Source organism: Heterocephalus glaber, unplaced genomic scaffold (assembly GCF_053883595.1).
Source record: "Heterocephalus glaber isolate CG9 unplaced genomic scaffold, H.glaber_assembly_v1.0 deba00001600, whole genome shotgun sequence".
In the NCBI taxonomy this organism is placed as follows: Eukaryota; Metazoa; Chordata; class Mammalia; order Rodentia; family Bathyergidae; genus Heterocephalus; species Heterocephalus glaber.
Window position 1 is genome coordinate 34,358,083 of NW_028258372.1, and position 19,985 is coordinate 34,378,067.

General features: G+C 37.4%; 1 protein-coding gene across 20 annotated transcripts in view; it reads right to left on the reverse strand.

Annotated features, from left to right (window-relative positions):
- Window positions 1–19,985, reverse strand: part of Dennd1b (DENN domain containing 1B) — a 226,966-nt gene that overhangs the window by 206,100 nt on the left and 881 nt on the right. For 5 of the 20 annotated variants that reach the window (XM_087193853.1, XM_087193844.1, XM_087193842.1 and 2 more), the window contains exon 2: window positions 10,627–10,691. In XM_087193853.1, the coding sequence (XP_087049979.1) occupies window positions 10,627–10,644 (18 nt within the window). In that variant the 5' untranslated portion in view covers window positions 10,645–10,691. Of the gene's footprint in view, window positions 1–10,626; window positions 10,692–12,920; window positions 13,086–13,504; window positions 13,713–13,751; window positions 13,961–19,985 lie in introns of those variants that run through there. The other 15 variants (XM_021240650.2, XM_021240649.2, XM_087193857.1 and 12 more) reach the window with 11 other exon arrangements.

The following is a 19,985-nucleotide window of genomic DNA, read 5'->3' on the forward strand; positions in this document are numbered from 1 at the left end:
AGAACTTTATCCAAACAAGTATTTCATTAAATAATTTTTTAAATAAAAAAGAATTAAAAGTTTTGAGAAATAATAATATAATAAAATCACTTTATAATAGTTATTTTAAATACATTTAAAATAAAAACTAAAGAATCTTAAACATTTCAAAGTAATACGAAAATATTAGATGTCTAACAAATAAAAGATAAACACTAAATATATCGAAAGGCAAAAGGAAGCTAGGCAAAAACATTAATTCCAGAATGAAAGTACTTCATCACCTCCGTACAAGTTGCACAAGATGATACAATGCCCAGGGGCTCCTTTGGGGCAAGTAGCTGGTTGCAAGTCAGAAAATAGGACCTGTAGAAAGACTGAATGCTGCTTTTCTTCTGGGTTAAAAATAGCTGCGTGGGAGGAAGACATCTCTCAGAGAGAACTGCCCCTAGCTTTATCTCCTCCTACTCATCATTTACTCCACCCAAAACTAGCTTCTAAATAAAGTTTCAACTCAGAATAGTATTGACAAGCCCCTTAATACGAAATTTTTGTACTTCTACTTAATTAGTTTTTTTAAAAAATCAATTCTAACCATATTTTTAAATGTCTTAAATTTAAGTTATTCATGCTTGATGTCATATAATTAAACATAGTGCATGATATATATTTTTGAAGAATTCAAATACCCTAAAATATAAACTGTAAGACATCTTCAAAGTATTTGAATCTTACTTTCATGATTTAGAAAGCAATTCAGTAACATTCAGTAATTTCAAGTGTTTTTAATAATGTGTCCACCTGGGCAAGGAACAGTAAATGATGTGATAGTTAAGGTTAAAGAAGTTGATATTAAGGCTCTCTATCTTATTGCCATATCCGTCTATAAATAAAATGGCTATTGCTGACACGAATAATACTTGATGAAAATGAGTCAAAAAATTACCAAAAGATCTTATCATCTCCTAAATGGAGCAAACAATAAATAAATGAATTTAACAACAAGTTTTATAAGGAATTTTGACAGCTATATGCCTTAAAGGCCAAACTTAGGAAAAATTATATGTCTTAAGCATTATACTGTGGATTCAATTATGTCTTCAACTATCAAGCTAAAATGAGTAAATATGTACAAATTCACCGGGGATTTAGCTCAGTGGTTTCGCCGCCTGCTGCGCAAGCGCAAAGACCAGAGTTCGATGCCCGGTCCAAAAAAAAAAAAAAACCAAATTCAAATTTTGTCTTCCATTAGTATTCAATTTTAGTATTTCTGCTTCTTTGAGTAAATATTTAGTGTCATTAGGAACCCTATAGCAGCCATTAAAAACTTGGAGATAAAATTTTGTACATAGCAATCCTCAGCTTACTACTTTTGTTCTAACATGCCTAAACCTGTACACACTGGACACAACCAACACATCATCCTGACGAAACTGTGCTGGCCTTTACTGACAGTGATTACTCTGCAGGTATCCAGCGTCAAAGTCACACATTTCACAGGAAAACCACAGCTCTAAAACCTAGCTCTCAAGATCTTTGCAATAAGATCAGAAATTTTAAAAGATACAACATTCTCTAAAAACCAAGTAAATTAACCGTATTATTTGTAATCATCAAATGGAAAATGCTACTTTAATTTACAGATGAGTAAAAATGATCAAGATCTTGAAGAAAATTAACAAAGTAATTATACAATCTCCTCTTCCAAACATCATACCCCAAATAAAATGGACTCTCAAGAAAATAAAAATAAAATACATTCTATAATACTTCCATCCAAGATTCTTTAACAGCAATAATACTTTTTAATGCATAGATTCCAACAATATGTAAGTATATTCTAGTATATTAAAACACATGAACTTATTTGAGTTTCATTTCAACAAATACTTTCTGCATAAAATCACAAGCTAATTTTAAGTTATCTTACCCAAATAAGAATGTCATGTAAATATGACAACTACTCAAGTAATAATTTTAAGACTGCTTAATATTAACAGTAAATTTGAATACTAAAACCACCCTGATGCTGCGGCATTTCTGCTACCAAACTAAGACAAAATTATTTTTGAAATGACTAACTACTGGAAGTTTATACATCTACAGAAGGCCATCAAATGTACTAAACTGATAGTTATGTGCCTTAAGATTTAAGTGATAAATATTAAGGAAATGAAAGAGGAAAAGGCTTTATCTGATCTTTACCATTTCTGCCTACCAAGTTACAGTTTGTGGTTTATCAACAGCTCCATTAAAAAAAATTTTAAAAGCACCTATCACTTATGATGTTAGAAATCTGCACCCTCTCAAAGCCCTTAAAGTTTTCTAAATGATTTAAGAAATCTTCAGCAGGTATTTATAATATTTTTTACTAATTTTACTTTAGTACCAGGATATAATTTCACAAGTAATCACTGAACACCATTTATATAAAAAAACCACCTTCCCAAAGCCTGCAGGAGATTCAAAGAGGTTCTTGTCCTCAAAAACCTAAAATCCAGAGACAGAATAACTCAGGACAGTAATAATATTGTACTTTTAAAGAAAAAATGAACTCAATGATAATGATTAAACTCTCAATACCAATTGAGGAAGCAGACAATTTCCATTTCTTTTCTTTCAAATCCCTCTTAGTACCTTCATGAGTTCTTCAAGCCAATATTCACTGGGCACATACTGTGCATTAGACACTTGAAGGTGCAGAGTGAAAACTAAGCTCAGCAACACCTGGCCAAGGCAGCTTACACTGGATCAGCAAGGATGATTGATCTTTTTCTTTAGATGTAAATATTTATACTGAAAGCAACATAACTCTTCATTCTTAATTATTCACTCAAGATTTGAAATATAAAGCTCCAAATAACTTTAGAAAAAGACACCCAACTGAGGGCTGACAAAATATGTCTCTCCCTCCATCACCATACAACTATGGGCAACTCCCCACTCCTTTACTGCTCTCCAGACCCCTGCACACTATCCGCTCATACTTCAGTGCTACACACCCCGGGTTTACTATTACAATCATTCACTTAAAATTAGCACACCCCTTCAAAGATGCCACCTTCTTAATTGCTTTTCATCTGTCCCTGGCATAATAATTAGCACTCTAAAACATTTACTGAATGCACAACAAGGCTGAATACTTCCTGTGATGTTTAGGCTCTTCTTCCCATTATCTTCTGATGTCTGTTAAGAACTAATATAATATTACAACTCTAGCCAAATCTAGAATTAGTTATGGATTTTCTAAAATGAGTAACTTTCTAAAAATCACTGCAAAATATTTCACATTAGAAAGAGTTGTTTTACAGGTAGCATAGCATAATGGTCAAGACCTTAGGACCTAGTATCATAGCAACAAGTTCAAATTTCAGTCCTACTTCTTAAAGCTGTGTAATTTGGTCAAGTTGTTTTCCCTTTCTTTTTATTTTTTGTTTTTTGGCTTTGTTTTGTTTTCTGAGGCAGTGTCACCTATGAAGTTCAGGATGGCCTTGAACTCACTACATAACCCAGGCTGGCCTAGAACTTGTGGCAATTCTCCTGCCTCCACCTAAGGAGTGCTGGGATTAAAGGCATGCACCACCTGCCCCACTCTGTTTACCCCCTCTGAGCCTCCATTTCCTTATCTTTCTAAAAAAGATAAAAGTCTCTATCTCCAATGATTGCAATGTAGATAAGAAGAAAAAAGACAAATAATAGTTTTATTACTAATACTATAAAACAACTGACTGGAGCCTCATCAGCTTATTAAAGCCTTATTGATAAAATCAGGCTCTGAAACAGCATTATTTCACTAACTGAGAATCTTAAACAAAAAGAGCCTTAATGAAATTCATTGAACAAATATTTTTACTAAAAATAAACTTACTAAAGCTAAAACTTGTCTTTCTATAGATAAAATTAAATTATGACCTGAAATAAATTAATTTTTCCTTAGTTTATATAAGGAAATAAATAGATGAAATAGTGGAGAAATAAATAAATAAAATGTCCAAAATAAATACAATAGTGGAGAAATCATTCAACCTAACAATATAGGACTACTACAACAGAAGAGCTTCTCAAAACTATCTATAATCCTTTCTAGCCTGAGATAAGAGCATTCAAACAAACACTCTTCTAGGTCCCAAAAGTCAATAGGATTAAGAGTGATGTTCTCATTGTTATCTAAAACGACCTGACTATCTGCTTAAAGCCCCCCCAAAATGCCCACTGTCCATACATACACATATATGTATAAATTATATTGTTATATATTTATATATTACAGACCTTAAAATATGCACTTTAAAATACATATTATAAAAGATTACCTTAAATATATACCTTAAAATACACATTGTAAAAGTTAAATTATCGTCATCTAATTTGCACATCAAAAATTAAAATTTGGAGGAAAAAAGGAAGATATTTGAATATAAAAATCTCTCCATTTAAGATTATTATCAAAAGAATATTAGGTGGTCAAGGAGTTAGCTCAGTGGTTTCGCCACCTGCTGCGCAAGCTCAAGGACCCAAGTTCGATCCCCCGTACCAGAAAAAAAAAAGACTATTAAGAACATATTACCTTGAAAATAGAAAAAACAAAGGAGAAACAAACTTCAGAGATAAGACCTGAACAACCTTGTTGCACCGGTAACACAGCAGTAGCCAAACAGCAGGCGAGGAGAGGCGCACACCGCTGTGAGGGCAACTGCTACAGAGACCCTGCGGCTCCCACCCGTGACAGCGGGATGGCTGACCTCCAAAGCCAACAAGGCACCCAGATTAAAGGGCAAAACAACGAACACAAGAACAACGAAAGTGCCTAATGAGACAAGTTTAAATCAAACAATTGAAATATAAACTGGGTAGCACACCTAACAATGATAATGAACAAATATTAAACACTGAAATTTGATTTGTTCTTTATACTTGCTCTTTATGTTAAAATACATACATTCTTACCTATTTTCTGCACCACACCAAAACGTTATATTAAGTTTTGTTCCTGGTTAGTAAATATAAGTAAATAAAAGTTACACTTTCTTCAGCCTATATATAGGATATAAAATTAAGTTTTGGAAATAATCAGTTTATCCTAGCACATCTGGACTGAGAAAGACTCAGAAAGAGTACTTACTTTAATAAAACTAGAGCAAAAGAAACAATCACAGTAACTACATTTTACTCATAGATTTTTTTCCACATTGGACAATAATATAGTATCTCCTATTTTATGATATGCATGATTCTTCAAGGTTCCACATTCTAAATGTCAGGGTTTGCTGGATTTTACTAGGTCTGAATGACCATGGAGGCCTTTGAGGTAATCTTGATAAATATATACATACACACAGCAACTGTCCTTATAAATCCTGTGATGTAGCAAGAGGAGGGGAGATGTGGGTATTGGGTATACCAAAGCACCCAGTAATTGAAAAAGATGGTGAATGTTTATTTTTTAATTCATTATAGCAAAAGATACATTGCCACTAATCCCCTCAAAATATTTCCCCTCACTTCAAACACACTTAAACCATCATTCTTGCTATTTTCTGAAGCAGTTCCAGAAGTTCTTTTACTAGGTGTGATTAAAAAAAAATGCAGTGAAGAGTGCTGCTAAGTGCCATCCAATGGAAAAGCAGGCTCATGAAAACATTTGCATGAGTCATCCACCTTATTCACCAGGTCTGAGACCATGAGACTTCTCATTCTTCCTCAAAGTCAAGGTGACCATGAAAATTAAACATTTTGAATCAATTCAGGACATTGAAGCAGTCATGACAGTGCAACTAAAGACATTCACAAAAGAGGACTTCCAGAACTGCTTCAGAAAGTGGCAAGAACAACTGGGGAAGTGTGCTCAAAGCAAAGGGGAGTATTCTTGAGAGGTTTTAAGGACAATGTGTCTTTTACTATAATAATTTTTTTAAAATTTCAACATTCACCATATTTTTTCAACCATCCCTTATATATTTCTAATCTCTCCTCCTGTCATGCCAGCATGCCTTTAAGATCACTTCTACAGGCAGCTCTGTGAATTAGTTTAATCACCATTTGATAACTCAATGGCCAGCTATAAGGTCCAGTTTCCTTTCCTTTGTCATTCTCTCAATATTAATTAAATGTATCAGACGCTGTGGTAAGCTTTTTCTTAAGGTTATGAATTAATGTGGCACATGAGGAGCTTACAAGCAGAGCAGGCATCTAGTCATGCTATGTAGATGACTATACATGACTAAATCATATGAACCTGCAAGAACACAGCAAATGCTAAAATACAAGCAGAAGCAAAATGCTGTGGATTCTAGTGTAAATAATATCACTATAGTGAAAATGTTATCAAATGCAAAAGTAGCCTTAGAAATACCTTTTTTGCAGGGCATGAGGGATACTAAGAATTCTTTGGTTTAAGGTTTTGTTTAAAAAAAAAAAAAAGTAAAAGTCCATAAACTGCTAACATGAGCTGGAGAGTTAGGGGAAAAAAGGATGGATAATTTGATACCAAATTAGATGAGATAATCAAAGTGGAAAGTCTGTTACAAAGAGGGATTTGTACCCAAGAGAAAGTATTCTAAGCAAAGAGAAAGAAATGAAGAAAACAAGATTTACTAAGGATATGCTTAAAACTACTAATTAATAGAAAACTACTAATTAATAGAATTAATATAAGTGGTAAACCAAAGATTCATTAAATATGGAGATATAAATTCTATAAAAGAAGAGTAGGGTCTACTCTGCTGAGTTAGGGTCTATAACCATAAAAACTTCAGTAATTGTTGTAAGTGGAATTTTATTGGGTTCATTAATGTGAAAGAACATACTACCTTAATTTTTTTTAAATTACCTGCACCATATGTCATTTATACTCAAATATTCCCTCACAAGATAAAACATCCTATACAGAGCCTATGTCAGGTCACTACGCAATGAGAGGTATAATGATTAAATATCATCTCTGGAGCCATATTCTTAATTTCTCTGTGCTTCAGTTTTTTCACATCCAAAATGGACCTAAAGATTTCCTATAAAGTTTCTGTGAGGCTTACACAGTTGGTACAATAAAAATCCCCAGATTTTACCTGCCTCAGCTGCTACTGCTCCTACTACCTGTACTGAGCTATCAACAAAATAAAATAAAAACCTTAAGTACCAAAGCAGCTGCCTAAAGAGAAACCCTGAGAGAAGGCATCACCATTCTTCTGAGAGAAGGTTACTTTTCATTTCCCTAAAGATTTGAATCACCTCGGGAAAGCCAGGCAGTATGGTAACAGTAAGTTCTGTCATTAGAATTGAGAACAGGTCAAGCTGCTGGCTACACTTCCCTGCCACTGGGAAGGAAGAAACAGCAAACAGAGAAGCAACAGCAGCAAAGCCTGGAGACCTAGCAGGAAGAGCGCTACGATCTACATTTTGGCCCTTCCCTCTAGGCAGGTGGAGTGCAAGTTACTGGAAAATTGTCTTGCCAGGAAAACTTCCAGTGAAAGATGCCACAACCAGTCTGCCAGACACAACCAGAACCATTTCCACTAACACAGGGGACATGACAGAGAGACACTGCCAAGCCCTCTCATAGAAATCTTTTAAGTTTGTGCAATACTACCTATGAAGCTGTTATTTTCCAGAGTGTTCTAAAATGTGTTGTGTTTGGAAATATCAATTTAATGCCTATGAAACAAGTCCAAATAGCAATAGATCAGATAAAGATAACTGTACCATAGCTAGCTGTATCAAGTTTTATATTGACAGCCAATGACATTTCACACTACTAACTAAAACAAGTTAATAGGGCCAGGGATTTAGCTCAGTGGTTCCACTGCTACCTCGCAAGCACAAGGTCCTGAGTTCGATCCACCAGGTACCACAGGGGAAAAAAAAAAACACAGTTAATAATAATGTATCTCTGAAGACAGTTATCCAGGATAAACAAAAGAATTTAAAACTTCTTTATTAAACAATGAGCAACAAAAATAAACAAGAGAAGCATGCCAAATATCTTAACATGAAGACTGAAGATGTTTCAATCTTAGTATAAAGCAAGTTTAGCCTGAGCATATTTCCTGTTTGATCAAACTGCCATCAAACAATACATGTTATGAGAAATCTTTTAATTGACTTCCTAACATGTACTCCTTGCCAACTGTTTAGTAACTCAATCACGACAATCTTGCCACAGCCCCTCCAGTACGACCCTCCAGTCACTGCTAGGAATGGTCATGCCCATGACAACTGAGGCCACAGACATCTAAGAGGTTTTCTGGGGAATTTGAAGAAGGAAATTTCCTAAAGACAGAACCATGAAAAGCTAGCGTCTGTCACCCCCACAGTCCTAAAAAAGAAAGCAGATTTCTAACATCTACAGTCAGGACTATAAGAAATCTATACCTTTTAATAACACAATTTTGTAAGTGGCAGAGCTAAGATGCAGAAAGAACTCTGATCACTGATGAGCCACCTCTGGGCTGCTGCTTCTACGAACTATCAAGATTCCCTAGTATTTAAATCAGTTTTGTATTTGTATCCCAAAACATTCCAATTTATACATTTTTATTTCCAAAGATTATTACTGTGTAAGAATTTCATCCATGCTCATTTAAATGTTATCAAAAAAATTCTTACTTCAAACAAGCCACTATATATATCAATCTCATTAGATTATTGATGGTTACAATGGAGTTCTACAATTAATTTTTAACTAATATCATTGCATTATATTATATTTAAATATTATAGAAACATTAAACTCTCAATTTGATATAAAATTTTACTTTTATGACCCTCTTAGTTACAGATAGCATTACTTTTTAGAGCACAAAAAATATAAATTGTCAGACCCTAAAATATTCATTATGTTCATATTAAGTTACAATCAAAAGAAGAAATCATGTTTTTTACATGGTTGAATGTAATTTTTTTTTAACTGCAACCTACAAAGAAGTCAAAATTGTTTATTTTATCCATTTATTATACTCCCACCTTTACCAGAATAAACTATTAAAACATGAATGAAGATGTTTCCAAAAAGTAATGATTTAAACAATAACAACAGCAAAAAGACAGGAAGATAAAAAAGCAGAAAGAGAAAATTCATACTAAGATGAAATACTAGATTGAAAAGTGGAAAAGGGTACAGGAAAGGAAGGAGTAAACCAAAAGTCTCAAATGTCTTTATGAGATGGTTACAATCTCTCTGACAAGTGCATAGACCATTTATAAGGGTATATAGGGCAGATTCACCCTTTTATCTTTGTTTTTTTGTTTTGGTACCAGCGATCGAACTCAGGACCTTGTGCTTTCGAGGCAGGCGGCGGAACAAGATTCATCCTTTTATCAAGATCACTTCATGCTTTAAAAATCATCCATCTAAAATCATAGAGATTCCACCTTTTCCAAATTAATTGAGCCTGCTTTACAAACCCTTTAGGTGATTATTATTTCAAACATCTTAGGTAATGGTGTGGTAGATATTTTTAAGATCAACTCATATCATAAATATACTATAGATTTAAATGGGAGCTGAAAAATAATACATCCATTCAACATAATGTATCCATTCGGTGAAGAGGATTTGGTTAGGCTTGGGAAGAAGGCAAATGGACAAACTTTATTGTACAACAAAGCCAACCTGTTTACTGGGAAGAGGCCCTGGAAGGAGGTTTAAGTTTACTTACTCCTTGCCAGTAGACAAACTTGATCATAGCTGTAGTTCAAATAGGCCCGAAGTACAGCAGGCAGAGGTGGTGGAGCCAAGAATGCGTGTGACTTCCTACCTAAAATTAGCCATGCCCATTTCACCACAAGTGGGTTGGGATCCTCTATATTAAGGTGTTCAGCTCCAAATTACTTAAGAGTATATAATTGCTAGCTGTTTTCTAGGTCTAAGAGTGTCAGCTGACTTTCCATCAAGTCTTTAGGACAGTCAACTAGTAGTTTCCACAGAATCCCAGAGTTAATCACCATGCTATCTAGGGTCTAAGTACACTGTAAATAAAGTCATACACCAGAGATATCCATGAAGATATATCTCATACATGGACATATGAAAGAGCTATTCCTCATCCCTGAATAGAACACACATATGTACAATATGGGGGGGGGGGGGGCAGGCAACAAAAGTCCCAATACTAAAGTACTCTTGACCTTTCAGGAAATTGTACAGAACTGGCAGCTGAAACTCTTCCAGGCAATGTCACATGGAAAGTGCTAGGCCACTGGAGTAAGTCCAACAGAAGGGGCTCCTCAGTCTCTATTCTGCATTCCAGAAACATTACAAGGGAATTGGTGAAAGCATCATTGGTACTGGCAGAGAATTTACACTAATTTTTAAAGGGGAGTTAAATTCTCAAGCTCAAATGAAAACAAATGAAAAGACATGGCATTTCATCAGAGCTAACGATAACTTCAACCAAGGATAAAACTGAGTTGTAAGTTATACAGGCTTAACATACACTTAAAATTCAAGCTGTACAGATAACATTCATGATTTCTACAACCCCAGGGCAAAGCAGAGTGTATTTTATTACAAGCAACTTGAGACACTCTATGCAAAATACACATTTAGTACTATCATTTTCCTGACACTATCATGCTTCAGCCATCCACAATATTAATAGTTGTTTGATAGTCTCAGTTGATGCACTTTAAGAATCCAAAGTACACACGTACCTTCCTTTTCAGAGGCATGACATTTCACTTTCAATACCAAGTCAAAGGTTCTTTCTGGATTTTCTCTAAAAAGAAAGAAAAACTTGGTTACATTTATTTCCTATGACAAAAAAGCATCTCTACAAAGCCTACCAATAAATATATGGCTTATTGTTGATATTGTTTTTTGCAGAGCTGGGGATCAAACTAGGGACTCATGTATACTAGGCAAGTGCTCTACTAAGTTAGACCTCCAGACCCTATATCTTCTTAATTCTAAAGTTAATGTATTTTTCTCAATACATTCCATGTAACTGTGACTACAGTATAGCAAAAATAACAATGAAAGTGTTTTATCAGCTTAGCAATTTAAAAGAGCTGAAACTTAAGAGTTAAAGCAAAGCATTTAACTTCTGCAACTGTGTTCTCACCTATAGAGCACTACCTTGTCCACTTCACAGAATAATTATGATTACAAATCAAATGATACATGTGCAAGTATTTTTTTAAGTATTACGTGTGATAGAAATGTAAACATTGCTTTCATCTTATTGGATCAAAATAGGACAGCCAGTACATCCCTAAGTGCCTTTTTACCCTGTCACAGCCTAACACAGGCTTTTCAAGCTTCTTCCCAGGACTTGCAATAAAGGTAAATAATGAATATGTGGGTCTACCTGCCATGATCTTGGATCACTACATGACATTTAAATGCGGCATGAATGCATATTTTTCACACAGTTTTCTTGAGATCTATTTAATGTGTTTAAGCATGTGTAACATACTGTTTGCACACCCCAAGGCCAATGAAAAAAGATTTAACACCAACATCTTTGGGGAAATGAGACATTTGCCTCGACATTCCATTTTCCCACTAGTAATGGGAAAGTTCCTTTGCTTCTCCATTTAAACTTACTAACTTTTACTAACTTCTCCCACAATCTATTCATTGGCTGAATTTCAAAAAGTGAGCAGAGGGCTGGGGATTTAGCTCAGTGGCTCTGCCGCCTGCCTTGCAAGTGGAAGGTCCCGAGTTCCATCTCCCGTACAAAAAAAAAAGCGAGCAGAAAGCCATTTAAAAACTTTTCTTTAAACATAGCTCTGTTTTAATTTGTCTTTGCATTAGAAGATACCTGACTAAACAGAGCCTATCACCACAATGCCAAATTGCCAACACACATATCTCAGCTACTGTATATCCCTGCCTTAGTGCCTCTGTACATTGGTGATTTTTTAAATATGTACGTCTTTCAAGAAATTCATGCTAGCTGACTTCTAACTAAACATTGATTTTTAAAAATATATATATTACAAGACATGCATCTAAAAACAGAAGGAAATGACAAGCCATATAAATTAATTTGCCTATCCTCGCCCCTCCCACTATTGTTTTACTAGGAATAAGGTGAACTCAGGTGACTCCTTCCCTCATAATACAATGAATGTCAAAAGTATCCCTTTTTATTCATTCTGCCCACCATGGTTTGAAACACAGAAGAAAATAATTCTAAATTACATATTTTTCTCATTTTCCTAATGTTCTCTGGAATCTCTCTTAGGTGTAAAAGTTAAATACCAGATCAGTTACAGTTCTATACTGAAAAGTCTTTCCACAGTAATACAAATGCACATGATATTATTTTAAATGGGGGGAGTAGATTTGAAGAAGGGGGATAAGAAAGAATTCTTTCCAAAGTGAGTTGCAGAAGAAAAATAAAAACCCATGCCTCTAAGATACCTAGAAGCAAAATCACCACCACTATTCAAACTGCTTTTTACCTATCTCCTAAAACAAGTAAAACAGCCATTGACAAATACTTTAGCACACACGCAAAAATATCGTCTAACTGGACACCGATCTGCAAGCACCACACATATACATGGTGCCTGCGTAAACAAACATCAGAGATCATTTTAATCCCGTAGGAAGGAACAGCAGTAGAAAGCACCGCAGCCAGAACTGAAAAATACACATAAAAAAGGAATGGTAATCTTAATGCTAGGAGAGCATTTCAAGTAAGAACCGCTTCCCCTCCGCGCCGACTTGCGCCCTCCGGAACGCCACACACAGACAGACGGGGGCACGAGCGAGTCTGACACCCGGGGAAGAAGCCGAAAACCGCAGCGGGAGGCGCGGGCGCCCGCTCCCCGGGCCGGGCAGGGCCGCAGACCCCGCCGCCGGGACGCGGGCGGGCAGGCTTTGCGGCCTAGCGCGTCGCCCTCTCCCGCCGGGGTCGCGGGGGCCGCGCCGCAGCCGGGCCGGGGGCGGCGGGGCGGGGAGGGGCGGTGCCCCGCGCCTCCCACCGCCCACTCACTTGGTCCTGCTGTCCATGGTTACATGTCGCTGTGCGCGCCAGCCGCCCGCCTCGCCTCGCCGCGCTGCGCCGCCGAGGGTCGCGCGCCCCGGCCGCCGGCCGCCGGGAAGGAGGCTGCTCAGGCCCGCGCAGGCGGCCGGCCCATGTAGCGGCGCCCCCGGCGCCGGCCCGCCTCGCACCGCCCCACCCGCCGAGGCCTCTCTGTGACAGCAGCACGCGTGCGGCCGCCCCCGTCTCCCCGGCCGCCACCCGGGCGGAGGCCTCTTCAGTTCCTGCGACCGGTGCCGCCCAGAGCGACTCCTGCACCTTCTGCAAACCAGGAAGTCGCCGGGAGGGGGAAGGGGCGCGCGGGGACGCGCCCGGCCGCTCCACCTGGGCCGCGCGGCCGGCGGAGGGGACCTAGACGGGCACGCCGCGTCCCGGCGGCCGCGGAGGGGCAGCACCGGCGCCTGCCGGGCCCGGGTCTGCAACCCGGACGGCACGCAAGGTGCTCCGCTGTCCCTGGCGCTGGACCGGCCAGCTTCCTTTCTGCGTCCGCCCCGGACTCCAGGCCGTCCGGGCCACAGCCTTCCAAAGTGAAGTACCTGAAAAAGTACCTCGACTTGCGGTGTTGGCCACCTCACCCTCACGTACACTTGAATTTGAGTACCTTCCTTTCAGGCTGCAAACCCAGAGCTGAAGTTCTTCCTCCTGGCTTCTGCCTCACTCCAGCTGTGGCCTGGTTACCACTCTCTGAAATCCAGAGCTGCCCCCTCCGGATTCAGGAATGTTCAGACAAGTGCACCTGCTAAGCGATCCTGCCAAGTAGCAAAACGGTAGTGCTCCACTTGCCTGCACTTACGGGGAGGGAATACATTCCACAGCTGCAGCATAGCCAAGGAAAACTTTCCCGCACGTTCACATGGTGGCAGGCCTCTCTAGACTGGCAGTTTAGGGGAGCTCAGAGAGAGCACCAGCGCAGAGTGAGCCGGGGAGGGGTTTAGAGAGCGACAAGGCACATGTGAAAGTTATGCGCGCCATCTCAGTGCTTGGCACAGCGTGCCACAGGGTTACGGACGCCTTCATCCGCATTTCATAGATAAAGAAACTGAGGTCAGGCTAGGAAATGAGTAATGATACGACTGGACTTAAAACCAGGTCTAGCTGATGCTGACTGTTTATTATTCTTACTACCTCTTCCTCTACTCTGTTGCCTTACAGTTGGGATGGACTGAGATGAAGAAAAAGTCTTACAACGGACATTCAAAAGATTGTCCAGGACTGGACTGTTAAGGACATCTTCTGAGGACGGCCTTCTCTCTCCCACCATGAAACATGGCTCCACTGACTTTCATCCAAATGGGGCCAGTGTCAGTCTGTATTCGCACAGAAGGTAAGAGGATGCGAGGACAGCCAAGTGATATGAGTCATGAGACATAAAGGTCAGACCAGGAGTCTGGGAAGTTAAAAAAAAAGAACTTAGAATCAGAAAACCTAAAGCTAAACTCAGTTACAGTGACCTTAAACGTTCTTGCCAAAGATGGTGTTACTTGATCAAGCAGACAGGACACATTGCATAGCCGCAGACCTCCTATTCTAAAATGAGGACACCACATATGAAAAGCAAAAAGAAGTTATAGTTTAGCCTAGTGTGTGGTGTCATAACTTGACTTGGGTTGAGATGTTTAACTTCAGTTTCTCAGTTCCTACATTTGTAAAATGGGAATTAATCAGTTGCTTATCATGTGAACGGTGTGATGTTAAACTTTTAAAGTTCTATCAATTTGTGTGCTCTTTTTAGATATTATTCTGTCAATTTCAGTTTCACAGTTATGTCAACCACATCACATATATTTGTGTTTCCCAAGTAAGGCTTTTTCTGCCTAAGAAGTTACCATACTACAAAGCATTGAAATAAATTCTGTAAACTAAAACCCACTTCTGCTCCAAAAATTACTAAATCTTTTGGACTTCTCCTTTCATTATAATTAACAATTCTGCAACAAAAAGAACCCTACCTAGGGTGCCTATATCATGACTTTTTGATTTGGGATGAGAAAATGATAATACCATTGTTTTCTCCAACCAAATCCCTGCATACTATAAATTGTTATTCAATTTATGTCAAGTATATGGAGAGAAAAATACCACATTTGCACAACTCAAAGAAAATACTTTTAAACTACTTTTGGGGGGGCAATAATGAAGGGCTTTATCTATTCTGGTATTACTGAGGTACAAGATTTAGAAACACAGGTGGACATGAGATATATACATAATTTGTTAAAAATTACTGGAAAAAGCATTTAGTATACTCTCATCTTGATAGTACATTTATTGAAACCAGGGATAAAATTTTGGTAATACCCATTTAATGTAGAATTATCATGTGTCTTAGTTACTTTTCTCTCATTGCTGAGACAAAATACCTAACACCCGCAGTTAAAGGGGAAAGGGTTTATTTAGCTCACAGTTTGCAGAGGTTTCAGTCCATAATCAGCTGGCTCTAAGACAGAGTGTCACGTGATGAAGGAGAGTCACAGAGGAGAAGCAGTTCATGGCACCCACAAAGTAGCAAAAGCAACAAGGGACCTTAACAGAGTCTCTCTGCTCCTTTTATCTTATTCAGACTATCAGGGCGAGTAGCACTCACGACCTTAATCCTAGCACCTTTAATTCTCGAATTGCACCATGAATCAATCACACACTCTGGATTCAGCCACCTCTGAAAAAGCATGAGGCTTTGGGGGGACATCTAGACATAAGCCATAGCACCATGACTAATAGAGAAGGGTACAAAGGGAAAACTTTCAAATTGGTATTAGATCTTCAAATTCGTATATGATCTTCCCAAGATCACATTTCAGGAATAATATTTCCTACTTGACAATTGATAACACATTTTTCAGAACCATAAGAGTATGGTCTAAAAGTTATAAGTATTTGGCAAATTATTTTAAATTTTTTGTGTGGATTTGTAAAATACACTGTGGAGCCAGCGGTGTAGATCAGTGACATAGCACTTGTTTAGCATATGCAAGGCCCTGGGTTCCATCTTCAGCACCACAAGAAAGAAAAGAATGTATGTTCTAACATTTGTGGGTACAGTATTCTCCCATCCAAGTACTAACCAGGCCCGACCCTGCTTAGCTTCTGAGATCAGAGGAGATCGGGCGTGTTCAGGGTGGTATGGCCGTAGACTGTGGGTACACTATTCTAAAAATCTGACCTTGATAGTGTGTTGTTGACATATTCTGTGACTAAATTTGCATCACACAATTCAATTAATGAGAAGTAAAATAAGATATCCTAATATGTTGGTAGATGTCTGCATTTCAAGTTACAGTTCTGACATTCTTTTCCTTATATAGTTTGTATCCATGATATAGAGAGAAATTTATTATATCTACTGGGTGAATTGAGCCATTTATCACTATGTTGTGACTTTCTTTGGCCTTTGATGCTAAACTGTTTTCTTCTGAATAGTATTTGCATGATTTTAATCTCTTTCCATCTTTTTATAAGCTTTCCAAATTGTTATGTTTTGGATCAAACTGATATTAATTTTGGATTTGACTCCAGTTTATTTATCTTTAGCTCTTAGATTGAGCTTTTAGACCATTTGCATCTATTATAATTGCTGATTAATTTGAATTTATTTCTGCCACTTAATGCTGTTTCCCATTAGTTTCTCCTAATCTATGTGTTTCTTTTTCTTTCTCTTTTGTTTCTTGTAATTTTTATGCTTTTATTTCTGGCCACCCTTCTCCCCATTAACCTTCTGATTTGGAAGTTATGTGCTCTGATCATTTGGTAAGTATCTTAAAAATTCTAACAGGCAATTTGCTTTGTTGTTGTTTGCTTATTTGGGTTTGGGGGGGCTTTTGAATTAGTTTAGAGACGGGCTCGCTATGTCTTCCAGATTGGCCTTGAGCTCGCCATGTAGCCCAAGGTGGTCTTGAACTCAAGATGATCCTCCTGCCTCAACCTCTAGAGTGCTGGAATTAAAGGTACGTGCCACCATGTGCAGCTTCTAATAAGCAATTCTGATTAAATCCAGAGTTCACCAGTATATCCACCTTCTTCCAGGAACACAAGGAACTTCAAAACCTCTTTCAAAACAGCAATACATTATGAATTTTTTATACATACATTCCTTGTTTAACAACCAAGTTCCATTCCTGCAACTAGGTCATTAAATGAATTGGTTGCTAAATGAAAAATTGTATATAGTATGTATATTACAATATTTAGAACAAAGAAATGGTCAAAGGAAACCTCAACTTGATGATTTTGCTTTTATTTGCATAACTCTTACATGCAGTACTGTAATGTATAACAGAACTTAAAACCACAGTCCAATCAGCAAAAATTACAGTACTATATAAACAAGGTGTACTGTACAAAAAAAGACACTGAAGTTCTATAAACAAGATGTATAGAACTGTACCAAAAAAAATGGGTCTAAGGCCCAGCAGCAGATCGTAAGTCTGAATAGCAGGCTTTAGTTATTAGTCCAAACGGTCGTTAAACAGGTACATTGTTAAACAAGGAATATCTGTACAGTGTTTGTTTCGATTTACCTAGAACATTGACATTAATTTGCTCTTCCTTTCTTGTTTTTACCTTATAACTTTCTAGGATATCTTTACTTTTGCCTAAAATATGTGCTATATTTCCTGACATATTCTCTCACTTTTTGTTTGAGTGGGAATATATTTCACCCTCATTATTTAAAAATATTTTCACTGATACATTTCTTTTTTTTTTTTTTTTTTGGTACTAGGGATCAAACTCGGGTCCTTGCGCTTGTGCAGCAGGCAGCAAAACCACTGAGCTAAATCCCCGGGACCCACATTTCTTTTGCTTTCTGTGTACCTGTTTTTGACTAAGGACTGAATCCAGGGCTTTTGGTTGAGCTACATCCTGGAGTTTTGTCTTTTTCTTTCTTTTTTTTTTTTTTTTTGAGACAGAATCTCTTGAACTTGCTATCCTCCTGCCTCAGTAGCTAGGATTATAGGCATGCACCACTAAGACTGGTTCACTGATATATTTCTAAATTTACAATTTTTTCTTCTGCATTTTTTTCAGTATCATTACATTGTCTTCTGGCTTCCCTAGTTACAATTTCAATTTTGAAAGTAATCTTGAAATGTAATCTGTCCTCTCTATCTATATTTAAGGTTTTTCTTTTTGTCTTTAGTTTTGTATGGTTCCACTATGAAGAATGTAAGTGATTTTTTTTTTCATTCTTAATTTTCTTTGTTTTCTTGACTCTAGATTGTTGAATTCATCAGTTCTCAAACACTATTCTCCATTCTTTTCCATCCTTTCTGGGACTCTAATTGTACACAATTTCCATGTCTCTTAACATATTTTCATGGTGTGTGTGTGTGTCTCTCTCTCTCTCTCTCTCCCCCCCTCTCTCCCCCCTTCCCCTCCCCCTCCCCCTCCCCCCCCCATTCAGGAAATCACTTTGATATCTTCCTGTTCCTTGATTCTTTACATTTGTCTCTCTTTTAAAGTTGTCCTTTTAGTTTCTACCTCATATGAATTCTAAGTTATGTTTGGTTAGTTTTTAAAACTTGCTTTCCTTCGCCTCATATTTTATGCCTTCCCTGAATGTCTTAAAATGTACCGACGATACATATTTTGAATTCTATTTCTGAAAATTGTAATATCTGTAGCATTTGTGGGACTGATTCTTCATCTGATTTTTTTTTTATGCTAGCTCTTATAGTTTCTTATTTTATTCTACGTGTGGTGATTTCTTTTTATATTATCTGATCCTTACAGAGCTGTATATGTGGAAATTTAGTAAGGTCTGAAATGAGTTCTCTGGAGAGGATATTTGTTTACTTCTCAGCTTGAAATTTTTTGGACCATCTGTACAAGATCTGACTTATAGCTATGAACCCTCCTGGAGCCTGAAAAAGGTTCAGTTTCAGTTATGAGACCACCGATTTATCCTAAGTCTCTTTGGGGTGTGTGCTTTATGAGGCATACCTATTGGAATTCCCACATTAGGAAGGGCCTTGAGCCTCTTAAGGCTGTGACACCAGATGCTTAAGCCAATCTAGTTTATCAAATATCATAAAGATGAAAGGTGGCTCTTAAGGTGACTTTTCCTTGTACTGCTTCCCCAAGTTCTTCTTTCTTGATCGCCTGCTCTTGAATGCATCTAAAACACGCATTAGAGCTGCAGTTGTAGCTTTGTGACAGAGCATATACTTAACATGTATGAGACCATGGGTTCAATCCCCAGATCCAAAAATTTAAATATATATATTTATATATTTTTTTCAAGTTTAATTCTGAATTTGCAGTGGATTTTGATGGAAGTTTTGACAAAATGATCATGATTTCATAGTCATATGTAATAGTTTGTATGACTACAGTATTATGTAAAATGAACTAATAGCAACGTTTTATTTACGTAATGATATCCATCTTCCTCAACCCATACCCAAATAATCCCTGATTTATATATCCTTATATATTAATAGTGTGGAAAAATCCAAGTTCAGGGCTTTCAGTGAACCAAAGGCCCTGCTTCCAGTGCATGGTTTTAACCACAAAGGTGACCTCTGGTTTCCCAAACTTGAGCTACTTAACCACATAGAAATCTTCCTTAGACAGAAGTTAGGTGTTATTGATACCCAAGAGTCCCGCCTTGATACTCCTTTCCCTTTGGAATGTCAAAGAAAAATATCATTGCAAACTCTAGAATGGAAATTTTAAATAATGTCATTAATATTATTCCAGGTTCAATATAATCAGTAGAAATGTGGGCTGTGGACCTTAACAATTTATATCAACGTTTTGAGTTTCACATGATTAAAAATAAGCTTTAAAATGCAGCTGATTCATCCTCTGTAGTTAGCATGTATCCAAGTCAAAACCTCCATAGAATTCAACTCTACACAGCTTTCTATTATTCTGCTTAGGTTAGATTTATTAATAGTATCATAATCTTCATTTAATATGGAAGAAAAATTATTTATATAAAAAGTATTCAACAAGTCACATTTAAGGAAACTGTTTTAAAAATATTTTTTCAGGACCTGACTTTTAAAACAACTGAGA